Here is a 14,785-nt window from a genome sequence, read left to right as displayed (position 1 = left end):
GAGATTAAGAGGAGTTACGTATTACAGTTAACATCTCAAAAAATAGTTTCCCTGTTTTCCAAGGTTTAGTCTGACATTGTATATTATATTCTGTCTTTTGTTATTCAGGCTGCACGATTAGGTATTTTACCTGTGGGTCGAGGAAAGACCATGTCCTCTCAAGGTCGAGGGAGAGGCCGAGGCCGTGGAGGGAGAGGAAGGGGTTCACTAAATCACATGGTGGTGGACCACCGCCCCAAAGCACTCACAGTTGGGGGCTTCATGGAGGAGGAGAAAGATGACTTACTTCAGCATTTTTCAGTAAGTTTTTAAAGTACTAAGTGCTAACTATAAAATCATTGTATTCAGCATTTCCTTGCTGCCTTCTGTATAAATGTCAAATGTTTTATAGATTAGAAAATTAAATTGTAAAGTCATGGATATTAGCACATTCCTGTTAATATATTTGAAGGTCAAGAAGTAGCTCATGCTATATTCTGTAATATTTCACATAAATGCATTTGTAGTGACAAAAGTTGCTCCAAAGGTATATTTGATTTTTGCTTGAGGGTTTATTACATCTTTTACCAGGTGTTTACATGGCTTACCAGGTACCAATCAATGAAAATAGTCTGGGATGGAGATGAAATCCAAAGGAAAAATTTGTTAGGAGAAGTGTCATGCTTAGTTAAATTCTGTATACAGTGATGACCATTTACTTTTAGACAAACATTTGAATAAATATTTGCCACAGGTAAATGTTTCTATTATTTTGCATATTTTCTCTTTCTAACCATTCATTAATTCATTCAGTAAATATTTTCTGAGTGTTATTTGTGCTAGAGCATTTTCATATTTCATGCATGAAATAAAGTATGTATAAAATCCCATGTGTAAAGATGGGAAAAGTGAAGCTTAAAAAAGTCAACTGAGATCATACAGGACCAAGGTGATAATACACAGTTTACTGTTAACATCCAAAATCCCTATTCCTCAAACAACTTTTTTGAGAGAAAGCATTTTCAGCCCTAACAGTGGTAAAGGAAATCTTACACAGCAAGACTTCACAGTATAGTTTCATTAGTTTGATGCCCATTAACCTTGTTTTGCCCTGGCCATTGGAGAATGCTAGCTTCTTATAAAATGTCCAGATTTGAGAGCCATCTTGGCTGTAGCCTGTTTACACTCGAGCCAGTTCTTTCACTAGTCTGACCGTTATTTTTTTTGTAAAGTGGAAGATTGTCTTTAAGAGACTTCTTTTAGGAGTAAAGAAGGTAACAGATGGAGGAGCACTGTACGTGTGCAGGGTGTTCTTCTGGAGCCCAGGTGAACGTTGATTTTTGTCCTTCAGTGTCGATTATATAACATTTGAATCTCCTTGCCAAATAGTTGGACATTTAGATCCATGGCCAGCTCTGCTGAGGTGACATTAGATAATATAAAGCAGAATTTTCATAAATTTGGCTCTGCAGAAAGTTTTCGTTAAAAAAGGAAGTTATCTTGTGAGGTAGGAAGCTGCTTTGCTCTATCCTGAGGGTTACTGGAGATGTATATGTAAATGTTAAGTTTTAACCCAGAAGTCATGCTCAATTGGCTCTCTGCCCTTATCATAAGTCGAGTCATTACAGAGTATTTATAATAACCAACTTTTACATACATACATTTTTTAAGTCTGAAATATAACACTCTGTGCATTATGGGACATGTCCAGACGTTTGGGGAAGGAGCAAAGAAAGCCAAGGCACAGGAGGCAACTTAAAGAACGAGACACTACTGTTAGTTTTGATGGTGTTTTGTAGTTTGTTTTTTGTTTTGACAGGGTGCTATCAGACAGTCTTGAGTGCTAGAAAAAACTCTGATAAGAGGTACTTGGGCAGTATAGTGTGCTTTCTTTGGGGGAAAAAAAAAAAAAATACAGAAATACATATGCCTGAGACGTTATTGAAAGTAGATTTGACAAACTTACAGGGCAGCTCTTCTTTGATATTTCATATCTCACAAAGGCTAAAGTGAAATGTATGTTTTCAGTATCCTTTCAGTCCTTAATGACTGTGAAAAGCTCATTGAGCGGCTATATCTGAAGAGATGGTTGATGGGTTTTAGTGAAGCTGTGTTGAACTGTGTCTATTTGGTTTTTTTCCTAACATTATATTTCTGAGATTTATTCATGTTATTACATGTAACAGTAGTTGGCTATTTTTATTTCTGTATAGTTTTCAGTTGTATAAATATACCACAATTTACTTTTCCGTTCTCCTATTGATAAGTATTTGGATTATTTCCATTTCATTTTTATGAACAGTGTTGCAATGAACATTATTTTAGATGTCTTTTAATATATGTATGCATTTCTGTTGATGTAGATGAAACTGTTGAGTAAACTGCATCAATTTTATTAGTTTAGATTCTCATCAGTGTTGTATGAGAGTTCCTGACTTGAACTTAAAGATGTTAAAATACATCTTTATTCTATTTATTAATCTTATTTGTTGCAAGTTAAGTAGTGGGAGTTTTATATTCTTAGTTCCTGGCTACATGCAAATTAAATTTCTCCTCTTCCTTCAGTAATATTAATAGAAATATAATACATTTAATGCCTTAAATTCCTTCTGGAGGATAGAACTACTGCCTTCTTTGGAAAGCAACCCAGTTAATACAGATTAAAATTTTTATATTGCCTTTTCTTGCTAGTAAAAGTAACGTATCTTTATTTTAAAATGGAAATAACAAAGTCTAAGAACTTAATAGTGAAAGGTGACCTCAATTGATTAGACTGTATTATATAATTGAACTTTGCTAAGAGATTAGAACTTAAATGTTCTAGCCCCCTCCTTCAACTGCCTCCCTAAAGGCTAAATCTGTGAGATACGAATGTGTTGATCAAAGGAGGAAGGGTATCTTTTCCCAGTGTTTCAAATCGTCACATTGTACACTTTAAATATCTTACAGTTTTGTCAGTTATACTTCAGTAAAACTGGAAAGAATTTAAATAATATAGGAATGAACAGAATACTGATAAAGTCTCTATAATTGGTCATATTATATGTTAAAGGATAGAGTAAGGGATGTCTATTACACAAATTAGGAGCTGCCCTGGTGGTTTGGTGGTAAAGAATTCACCTGCCTGCCAATGCAGGAGACGCGGGTTCGATCCCTGGGTCGGGAAGATCTGGATCATTCTGGAAACAGAAATGGAAACCCACTCCATTCCATGGACAGTGGAGACTGGCTGTCTGCAGTCCATGGAGTTGCAAAAGAGTCAGACATGACTTAGTGACTGAACAATAACAACAACAAATCCACAAATTATACAGGTTGCCTTTTTTTCAAGATTTATTAAGATATAATTGACATGTAACACTGTATTATTTTCAGATGTACAACATAATGATTTGATATACATATATGATTACTAAAATTAGTTAGCATCTGTCGTCGCCTCACATGAGAAAAAATTTTTTCCCAGTGATAAGAACTTTTAATATCTACTCACTTAGTAACTACCTAATTTTGAAAAGATGGTAAATGTAAACATTTTGACTCATGGGACATACTAAAATGAGTAATTCTGATATTCATTTTAATATGTGCCACGGGTTTTTTGTTGTCTCTTATTGAAATTTGATGGGGAGAGAAAAAAATGTTTAGATGGTAGTAACAAGAAATACATTTGAAACTGAGTTATTTTACCCTGAGGTAGGTAGGATAGTGTTTGACATTCCAGGTGGCTCAGTGGTAAAGAATCTGCCTACCAGTGCAGGAGACAACAGATCTGGGTTTGATCCCTGGTCAGGAAGATCCCCTACTCCAGTATTCTTGCCTGGAAAATTCCATGGACAGAGAAGCCTGGCTGGCTACAGTCCATGAGACTGCAGAGTTGGACACAATTGAGCACGCTTGCAGAAGCAAACAAAAGCAAAACCGCAGGATCGTGTTTAGCATTTGTGGGATGCACAGATGTGCCATGGAGTGTTTGTCGTCGTATAACATTTCAGGAGAGGAAGTGGAAACAGTTTATCAGATATGGATTGGGATAGAAGGGATATCATGAGATGAATAGATGATTTTTAAATTACTTACATTTGTAGGATTTTACTCTAAATTTATAATTATCAATGTGAAAGGTCAGTAATCATATTAAGGCAGTATTTGTTGTCCTCATCGTGATTTTTCTAAGTAGAATGACTGTATATAATTTATCTTCCAAACCAAGACAAATCTTAAAATTTATGTGGCATCAGCATTAATCATGGATTATCCTGGGAAAGCCAGACATGTTTTTCTAATTAAAAAGAACATCACTTTTTCTAGCTCTCATTGGAGATTATTTGTAGATCCATTTTAACAGATTTTTTCCCTTCAAATAATCATTAAACTTTTAATAGCACACAATTTGAAGAAATCATTAGTAAATGTGAGAACAAACTCTTGTGTTCTAAAATCTATTTTAGCCTGCAAACCAAGGGTCAAAATTCAAAGACCGTCGGCTACAAATATCATGGCACAAGGCCAAGGTGCCTTCTGTATCCACTGAGACTGAGGAAGAAGAAGTCAAGGAGGAGGTAAATTTAACAACTGAAAATAAAAGAGTTGAATTAGATTGTTTTCCAGTTATATGCTTTTCTTGACATTAAAGTAAATAATATAAATTTTAAAATACATAATGAGTTTTTTCATGCATGTGATTAACACTAGTCTAGAAGTTTATTAAAGAATCAGGACAGGTGCAGAAATGAAAAAGCTCTTTTGGGGATTATTTTCTTTTGTAGGAGAAACTATTCTTTTTTTAAAATTTGCATTTATTTCGGCTTTATTGGGGCTCTGGACATTTTTATTTTGGTAAATAAAGATGTGGATTAAGGGAACAGTTAAATTGTATCTGGTTGTTTTAGTTTTCACTTATTCAAGTTCCCTAAGTAATAGATTTGAGTTTCTTATTTTCTATGTATAGTTCATTAAAGTGAGAGTGTAAAGAAGTTGGACATAAGAGGAAAGAATAGCAAAACCATGGACTTAAATATATAAATATTAAATAAATACATAAATATTAAACAGCTTCTTAAAACAATGGGGATAATATTGCTTTTTTACTCCTATATTTCTAGTTAGTTTCTTAAAGTAGACACTTTAGGGAGCATTGCTTGCAAGTTGTTCCTCTTTCATTGTAATTTTGATTTTAAAAGATAGCAAGCATTTATGGCTGATCAAGAGTTTTCCTGACCAAATGGGTAATTTTACCTACAGCAGAAAATTTTACAAAAGCAGAAACTTTTCCTTTGTTAAGAACAGAAAAATCTTGGTATTTTGGGAATGTCTGTAGATACTTTGTAATGTTTGTAAGATTTTAGATTTTTATGGTAGATTTAGAATATCAGTGTCATAGGAAAGTTATATTCTTCCCTCACAAATAATTGGCTCTTAGAGGAAAAACTCTGGAGAAGGTGATGGCACCCCACTCCAGTACTCTTGCCAGGAAAATCCCATGGATGGAGGAGCCTGGTGGGCTGCAGTCCACAGGGTCGCACAGAGTCGGACACGATTGAGCGACTTCACTTTCACTTTTCACTTTCCTGTACTGGAGGAGGAAATGTCAACCCACTCCAGTGTTCTTGCCTGGAGAATCCCAGGGACAGGGGAGCCTGGTGGGCTGCCGTCTGTGGGGTCGCACAGAGTCAGACACGACTGAAGCGACTTTGCAGCAGCAGCAGCAGAGGAAAAATTCAGAAGTTCAAGTGGTTATTTATTTTTCTCACTTTTAAGATAATAGAATAAAATTAATCAAAAATGTGTCATAGATACCCCCCACTCAACATTTGTATGTTTTTTAATTTTCCTGATGATATTAGAATGGAAGTCTTCTCCTATTAAACTAACAAAATTAACAAGGGAGACAAATATATATATATATATATATATATATATTTTTTTTTTTTTTTTTAAATAACATTTTTAGTTTTTCTTGCCCCTAAAAGATACTTGGGCTTCCCTGGTGGCTCAGACGGTAAAGCATCTGCCTGCAATGTGGAAGACCCAGGTTCAATCCCTGGGTTGGGAAGGTCCCCTGGAGAAGGAAATGGCAGCCCACTCCAGTACTCTTGCCTGGAAAATCCCACGAACAGAGGAGCCTGGTAGGCTACTGTCCATGGGGTCACAAAGAGTCAGACACACTGAATGACTTTACTTACTTACTTACTAAAGATACTCTATGAGTTTATCACTTGTAAATCCAGTCTGGGCATTGTATACTAGTCTGTTTGTTCTTTGGCCTAAAAAGTATTCTACTTAGTTTTCTTGTGCCACTGAGCAGATTTTACCCTCTTTTTTTCAGGAAACAGAAACCTCGGATTTGTTTTTGCATGATGATGACGACGAAGACGAAGATGAATATGAGTCTCGTTCGTGGCGAAGATGAAATCTGATGCGACTTGTATAATTTTTAGGAATATTGTTTAGAAGAACAACTTTTTAAAATTATTTAAAGAAGTCAATGAGCCAAAAAAATTTTTTTTTAATTTTTCTTTTCAACACAGTAGGTGTAAGGACAGCAAGTTTGCTATTTAAATACATCTCATAACTGTTCATGATATTAAAGCACCAAAGGCCTAGTGACTTTTACACAGTTGTGAAGATCCACAGGAATGACACGGATAATCTCTAGAGCCTTATTTTCCACACCACCTGTTTTTGTTTCTATTGGTGTTGGATTATGATGTAAATGACAGGGTGTTCAGAAATTTTATTTTGGATTATAATCTGCTGATAAAATTTCATTAAATGTCAAATCGCCTGGAATCTCTTAACTCTCAGCTATTATGGATGGGTCGTCAGACAGTAGGAGATACTTGTAATTAAAATACCCTTTGGCTTTCAAGAGTTGTCTTGGAAGAAATGTAAATTTACTTTTTTTTATTGAGGCGGAGCCCAACTTATATTCAGTCTAAATTTGGGGGGGATTTAATATGCAGCAGTGAGTACTATTTTAGTGTTAATCATAACTGTTCTTCATGCTAGGCAGGCTCTGTGGTATTTCCATTCTGTCATCACATTAACTCTTCTGAACTTCTGCTACTGAGTTTTTAGTTTGCTTTGAAATTATCAAGCATTGGTTCAGTTGTGTTTTTTTTTTGTTTTTTTTTTGTTTTTATGTTTTCAGACTATAAAAAAGGCTTTTATCTGTTGCCCCTTTCTCATCCCCATATCCCCATTTTCTTTCTCCTGTCTTTTTATTAATAGCCTGACTTACCCATTACTGAGATAAGTGATTCTTTGGGGCCACCAAAAGTCAGTCCCCAATAAAAAGTTTAAACCAGCACCTTGATAAATAAGTGATATTTTGATGAGAATGATGGAAGGATTTGTGGGGAGAGTCACCAGCTTTTTTTTTAAGCTTCACTTCAGTTAATATTTATGCAGAAGGGTTTAAAAGTGTCTGAAATGCTTTTCCTAAATTTAAACCATGATGGTGAGGTGACTGGGGGTAGGTTGGGGGTGGGATGGGGTAGGGGGATGGGTATGCTAGAAATAAATGGGAGTCATAACTTGACTTTGATCAGATGACCTTATATTTTCATAATTTTGTAGCTTGTTGCTATCCATGAACATAAGCATCTTTCAGTAGACAGTTTCCTTCACTGTGTGCATTTTTACTGTACACTGTATAGAGTAGAGTATCTGTTAAGTAAAATATATCTGTAAATTTATGTCCTTGTGTTCTGAATGTTAGATGGAAAAGCAGAGGAGCAACACTACACTGTATTGACCCCTGGGGAAATAAAATGATTAATGTAAATAGGATATCACTTTTTCAAGGATATACACATCTATGTTTTTATAATATGTGTGGTGTGAAAATTTGAAACCTTCTGTTGGCTTCAGAAGGTTCTTGGTGATCACCATGTCAAGGATTTTGTTTCCTGAGATAAAAGACTGTTTCTCACAGTAGAAACTATTCACTAAGAAATTTAAAACCATCAGGACTCTAGATTTTTTTGGCTATGAGAAGTTAAATCCCACATGCTGATTATCTTTCCTCTTCTGTATATTTTCCTGGAATGATGTGTCAAACCAGGATCATTTTTAAGTTTTTATGTAATTTTCCCTTCATAATGGACTTCCTCTTTCTAGGTTATTACTATATTTCTGATAACACAAAGCTTATAAGAGAAGGAAAACATCACAATGGGGTACTAGAATAAGCAATCTTGCTCCTTCTTCCTCCATCATCTCTAATGAAATTTTCTTGATGTCTGTGGCTCAGTCAGTATATATTTTGAAAGATTCATTGTGGTGAATATTTTGAGTCCTGACAGTTTAAACGTGATAGAGGGAACAAAGGATTTATATATTTTTTGTACAAAGTTTTTTCTTAAACTGTATAATTTTGTAAATAATTTGTTTGGTTTTTTTTGTGTACTAAAACTACCAGCGTATAGATTTCAATAAGAATTGTTGTATTTTTGTATTTGGAAACTGAAAATTACAGTAAATTAATGGAGCTGTAAGAAAATTTTCAGTAGACTGACAGTTCAGCAGAATGAGATTCCTTTTCATATGATTTTTTTTTTAACCTAAAATTGACATCTTATTACACTCTCAGTACAGACAGAGTTAAGGATTTGTTTGATTTTTTAGTTCTTGGGGGAGATGGAGTGAAAGAGAAGGATGTTAAAGTGAAGAATAAATAGACACTTTTTCCAGTAAGTTTTTAGGCCCTTTAAAACTTAGTTTTTGTTACACCTTAAATAGGACTAAAACGCTTTCAAAATGTCGTTTCTAATGTTTGACTCTCAAAAATAATTCAAAATATGCATTGAATATTGGAAAATTTAAGGTTAGCATAAACTAGTTGAATGTATGTATTTTTTCCTTTAGGGCTGAGATCCCAAACCATTAGAATTTCTCTTAAAAGCGAGTAAACACGATTTGTTTTCTTGGCATCTTCACTTACAGAAATAACACATACCATCTGAGGCAAATTCTGTTCTTTTGAATGTATATGACATCTTTCTAAGTAGCTATTAAGCAGTAACAACCACCAACCTGGCTTGGTCAGCTTGGTTTTACTAGTGGCTTACTGCCCAGGCTTAAAAAGGTAACCCCGGGGAATGTATAATTTCCCTCAATTTCTTCATGTTGTAACATTGAGAAAACATTGTCACTAGCTAAGGTGATAAATTGGAAAACGTCTTGTTAGGGTGGAAAAGAAAGGTCCATGGTATGGATCATTATTTAAAAAAAAAAAGAAAAAAATCATGTGAAAAGGAATAGTGGTTCCTCTTGATGTATAGTATGCCTGTATTATAGTTTTTACAAAATTGTGAACTTGTGTAATAGTATAATAGGAGATATTGTTGAATTTCTAACTGTTTATACATTTAAATTCATATATGTAATGTTTGTTTTATCAATTACAATCTGAATTTCTAAGAAGCATGTTGACTTTTGCAATAAAGATGCAATATGGAATGGTTCACAATTGGGAAAAAAGAAAGAAAAAAAGATAAAAGTTACAAATTTAAAAGAATTTGCAAAATTTATGAACCATTCCAAAAATTATAACAATCACCAAAAGAGCTGTAATTCTGGCTTGTTCTGGAAAGAAAGAAAATGTGTGTGTATGCTTGCTTGAGTGAGAATGAATGAGTGATGGATATGTATGTGTGTTTTATGTTGAGTTCATGTACATGGGAGAATGTCACTCAATCTGAATTTGGGTACCAAAATCACTGGCTATTAAATATTCAGTAGAATAACTCCTTTGATAGGTAGAGTGGTCTTGGAAACAAAAGGGAAGGGCATTAAAGTGTTACAAGTAAACTTGATAGCATAGTTCTCTTTTCATGAATGGGTCTTGGTATCCCAGATAAAAGCACAAACTATTTTATAAAAGCAGTTATTTTAGTATTATCTTGAGGATATTCAAGATGCCAGCAAACAGTAGGAAGGATATTTCCCATAAGCACAATAGAGAGAAAAGAAAGAACACCTTGAATTTACAGTATAGTAATTGTGATGGCTGTTTAGTGAGGAATAACGAGAGAAGGAGTGGTCTTAATCAAGGGGACTGGGTGGTGATGGGAAAAGGAAGTATATCGCTTGGGCTCCCATTTTTTTGTTTTAAAAACTGCTTTTTGTATACAGTTCCCTCCAAATGTTTGTCCAAGAAGAGTCGTTCTTCAAATCTCAGTTTATACAGGAAAATACTAAAGAATAGGAGTAAATTTCATTTTCCTTCTTTTCAAATAAACAGTTTTATCCATATTTTATGAATTAAGTAGCAAATAAGCTGTGTTGCCATTTGTTTTGAATAGATTATAATTTATCCAGTATATGTTTGTAGTAAACATTAGTCTGAGGCTTTTGGGAGAGGGCAAGCATAATTCTGAACATAGTTATATTTGTTTAATAGTAACAAGTCAAACATTTTACTAAAATGGAGCTCTCATTAAATTACTGGCTTTATGTGAAGTTTTTACTAATTTCGATGTAAATTATTCTAAAGCCAAGGATACATTTTGAATTGCAAACCCCATTGTAGTATCTAGGCTGGGTCTAGTTATGTACCAATAAAGATGAGTGTGTATGTCAGCCCATGGGATCATTTTAAGATGCGCCAGGTTTGCTTTAAACGAACCAAAGTTTTGCAAGTCAGACCTGTCCATTTTGTATCACTTTTAGCCTCGAAGATCTATTTGAGGAGCCAACCAACACTGATTAAAAAAAAAAAAAACAACACAAAACTGTGCTTCTAATCAGTGTGTTATGAATCACCTTCATTTATGCTAAATTGATTTACTGCCAAGTGATCTCCTTTCTACAGGATCATCTACCATTTACCTGGTTCTGTAATCAACCTTAGGTTTACTAAACCATCCCATGCACTCTGAGATGGGTGACCTGATATAGGTGAAATTAAGGTCAGAATAGTGTTTGATGATTGTTTGCAGGATATTTGTGGTTTTAGTCTCCTCTTAGGCTTCTGCAAAAAATCTGCAAAGATTTTTTTTTTTTTTTTTTTTTCAAATTTTTATTTTGGGTTGTGGTAGTCAGGAGAAGGCAATGGCACCCCACTCCAGTACTCTTGCCTGGAGAATCCCAGGGACAGGGGAGCCTGGTGGGCTGCCGTCTGTGGGGTTGCAGAGTCGGACACGACTGAAGCGACTTAGCAGCAGCAGCAATCAGGAAGCATGATAAACATTGTTACTTTTTCTTTGTATTTATATTTTTCCTTTTATGAAAGAGGAGCAAAGGAAGAATGCCCTAGCCTAATAGCCTATTAGTTTGTTCTCAATAGAAGCCTGTATTACCTACAGCACTTCAGTTTTCTAATCACTTCATAGAGTTCTATTACTTTGATATGTGACCCCTTAGTTCTTAAAACAGTTGAGGTAATGGTTAGTACTTGATTGTTCAAATTTTTTGCTCTTCACTCAAACCTTTTTTGGGGAGTAGGATTATGGGAATAAGCCTTTTAGTTGCCTGGCTGCATTTCTGTTAATTTGAGTTTTCAACACTGCTTTGTGAAAACCTCATAAAAGTGAATGTCTTGTTAACAAGACTAAAGTCCTTGTGATTCTGTCTCTTCTTAGTTTGCCCCCAAACAGCTGCTTTTGTGAGATACTGATTATTTCTCTTAATTTTAAATTAAACAAGAAGGGCTAAGGTTGACCTTGCCAAGTTAATATGGTTTTTTGAGGCTGGTATAACTTCAAGGTTGAGGCTGTGCACATGTTTAATTTCAGTTCTTAGACCAAAGGCTGCTGATTTATCTGTATAAGCGACTGTTCCTGTAAACAGTCAAGTTCTAGTTCCTGAACACCCTCCATCAAAAGGCTTACTGTATTTATTTACTGTAAAACTCAAGATTTTAACATTTAAAGCCTGTAGGGGGCTCCAGAAGGCAAAATTTAGTGGGCCTTAGAGCAGTAACATAGCAATTCAAGAGTGGAAAACATTCTGCACTGCAACCCAATGTATACGTACATACATGCCAATCAAAAAGTTTACCAGGCAGTGCTTGCCCTTACGACTTTATATGCACCTGATATTTTTTTCTATTGTCAGGACCCACTATTTTGCTTTCAGAATTGCAGTTTGGAAAACACTAGCCTATTAAGTTGCAGGGTGAATTGCATTTTTAAATCCCTCTTCCTGTGACATTGTCAATACGATTTTGAGTATAAATGATAAAATATTACCTTGTGTGCTTTGTTTGGAAAAGTAGTCTGGGGTCTGAAGTTGACCTTTAGTCTAAAAATTAAAAGGAACTTCCCTGGCAGTCCAGTGGTTCTGACTCCACACTTCCACAGCAGGGGGTATGGATTGGATCCTTGTTGGGAAATAAGACCCTGCATGCCTCAAGGTGCAGCCAAAAATAAATTTTACAAAATGAAGGTGAAAATAATGTATACGTCAGTCTCTTAATTGATTACTTGGTGCTCTTGAGCATGGAATTACTTCATAGTTTTTAATTTTTGTAATAGACAACTATGAGTGACTTTTAAATTTTTCCTGTAGTTTTATATTTTTGTCATTGTTTACCCTGGGAACGAAGTAGAATACTAGAATATTGGTGCTACTTTTTTTGAAATTTAAAGCAATTTTCAAGAATTATGTTAAAAAAAAAAACACAACTGCCCATGAAGTCCATATTACTACAAATACTTAGTGTCTGTGAATCAAGAAAAGATTATTTGGCTTTGAATTTAATTTTGCACTGAGAGTTCGCCTTAGCTAAAAATCATTAAAAACAAACCAGGTTTGATAGCTCTGTGAGAAAACTGTACATATTCCAAAATTGAATTTTGGAATTGAATTTCACCCTTTTAAAACATATTCTCCTGTAGGTTCATAAGAAATAGGAAATATTGATAAACCCCTATATAAGAAAGAAGTGGGGCTTCCTTTGTGGCTCAGCAGTGAAGTTGCCTGCCACTGCAGGAAATGCAAGAGACCAGTCCTTGGGTAGGGAAGATCCCCTGGAGAAGAAAATGGCAAGCTACTCCGCTGTTGTTGCCCGGGAAGTCCCATGGACAGGGGCAGGGCAAGTAGGACACGACTTAGCGACTAAACAACAGCAACAACAAATGTCTGAGCCTTCCTAAAGCATAAAGGGAAAGATGGAGAACATGTCAGTGAGAAGTTTGCCATATTTTCAGAAATCCATAGAAGAAAACCATTATCTGCAAAGTAATGAAATCAACACAGATCATGGAAAATACCTTATTGGTACATTTCAGTATTTTTACCCTCTTGTCCCTGTGCAATCCTTTTTGGATTCCTTAAGCAATAAAACTTGACTTTCTCTGAGAAGTGGTGCCAAGTAACTATTTTCTATTAAACTGGCTGATAAACTATTCACTTTGGTGAATTCAATTCAGTAGATGTGTTGAAGGCAGACTGAACCGGATCATAGTTCAGTAGTTTGCCTGCACTCGGCTTGAAGCAGCCCTTTGAAAAAGGTGCTCCCTTGTTCCCTTGGGCCTTGAAAACTGAGTTTATAAGAGATTAAGTGGCTTCCCCGAGGTCACACAGCCTGTAGTGGTGGGACCAGGATTTGAACATGGGTCTGACTCCCATGTGCATGTGTTTAACCTCTCTGCTCTGCTGCTTCTAATAAAATGGGATATTGCAAGTCTGTGGAATGTCACTGGTCTTTTTTATTAGTGTCTGTCAAATACTGCCATTCTGGCTCCATCTAGCTCATCTGCCTTGAATTGGAACCAGGCTCCCTTGGGGAGCAATGCTGTTTTTAGGTAGTATATTGGAAACCACAGAGCATAGTGTTTATAGATGCTAATTTGTGGGGAAGCATTTTAAAGTAATAATTTTCTGTGACCTCCATAATGTACAGCCAGCCAATTTGATACATTTGACAATAATTTGGCTATATCATAACCTATGTTTATTTTATTTTCAATTTTATCTTAAATATTTTCCCTGTGGCAAACAGAATTATGATAATCTTGGAGTGTTTCTACCTTGCTTCTTTGTGTTTTTCAATATTTCTGGTGCCTTCTTGCTTTTAACCTTAGCATTAAAAAAATCATGGTGTACATAAATAAGTTTATATGCTTTAATTTAATGATGTTTTCATATAGTATACTGAACCTTCTAGACAGAAAGTGCTGAGAATAGCAGTGTTTGTTCATAGTTATGTTTATGCCATAGATTTTTTAAAAAGTATATTCTCAGTGAATAAAACTGATGTTCATGTCACTGTTCTATTGTTATTTTTTTTACATGTTCAGATTTCTTGTTTTAGTAATGTCATTCTGAATCCTGTGGATTTCTAATTTTAGCTATGTTGGCAACCATCAGGTGTTTGTTGGCTACTAATGATATGGTAGTAATTGTCATCGGCAAAAAGGAAAAGATGTTAGCACCCCTGGGAGAAAGGGAGTTTTTCATTTTTCAACAGCCCATGAGAAAAGTAGACATGTTCTAATAGATTCAACAGAAAAAACTTTTTATTCTTGACAAACTTAGCAGCTATTAGGAATATTTCCTGTATGGGAACTGTATCTGGGAAATTGCTAAGACAAAAAAAGAATGATTATAACATTCTGCAGGTTAACAGTTTTTTACAAAGGCATTTCCTCTAAATTTTGGATTAAGCCATTTAAAAAAAACATCAAATGCTAAAAAAGCATACATGTTCTTTTTAAAGCATTATGAACACATTTTGCTTTGAAATATCAAAGATGAGGAAGAATTTTATACATAGAACTTAATTTCTTAGAATTATTTATTTTCTTATTTGAAAAATTTCTACCAATTATGTTAAGGCACTTCTCTCCCTGTGATT

The 14,785-nt window shown here is 34.9% G+C and overlaps 1 protein-coding gene across 2 annotated transcripts in view; it reads left to right on the top strand.

The window, feature by feature from the left end:
• Positions 1 to 9,549, top strand: part of RBM27 (RNA binding motif protein 27) — a 60,475-nt gene extending 50,926 nt beyond the window's left edge. For both annotated transcript variants that reach the window (XM_006069380.4, XM_006069379.4), the window contains exons 19-21: positions 109 to 300; positions 4,431 to 4,541; positions 6,308 to 9,549. In XM_006069380.4, the coding sequence (XP_006069442.3) occupies positions 109 to 300; positions 4,431 to 4,541; positions 6,308 to 6,391 (387 nt within the window). In that variant the 3' untranslated portion in view covers positions 6,392 to 9,549. The remainder of the gene's footprint in view (positions 1 to 108; positions 301 to 4,430; positions 4,542 to 6,307) is intronic.
• Positions 9,550 to 14,785: the final 5,236 nt, after the last annotated feature.

Source organism: Bubalus bubalis, chromosome 9 (assembly GCF_019923935.1).
Source record: "Bubalus bubalis isolate 160015118507 breed Murrah chromosome 9, NDDB_SH_1, whole genome shotgun sequence".
In the NCBI taxonomy this organism is placed as follows: Eukaryota; Metazoa; Chordata; class Mammalia; order Artiodactyla; family Bovidae; genus Bubalus; species Bubalus bubalis.
This window is presented reverse-complemented; position numbering and strand designations above follow the sequence as displayed.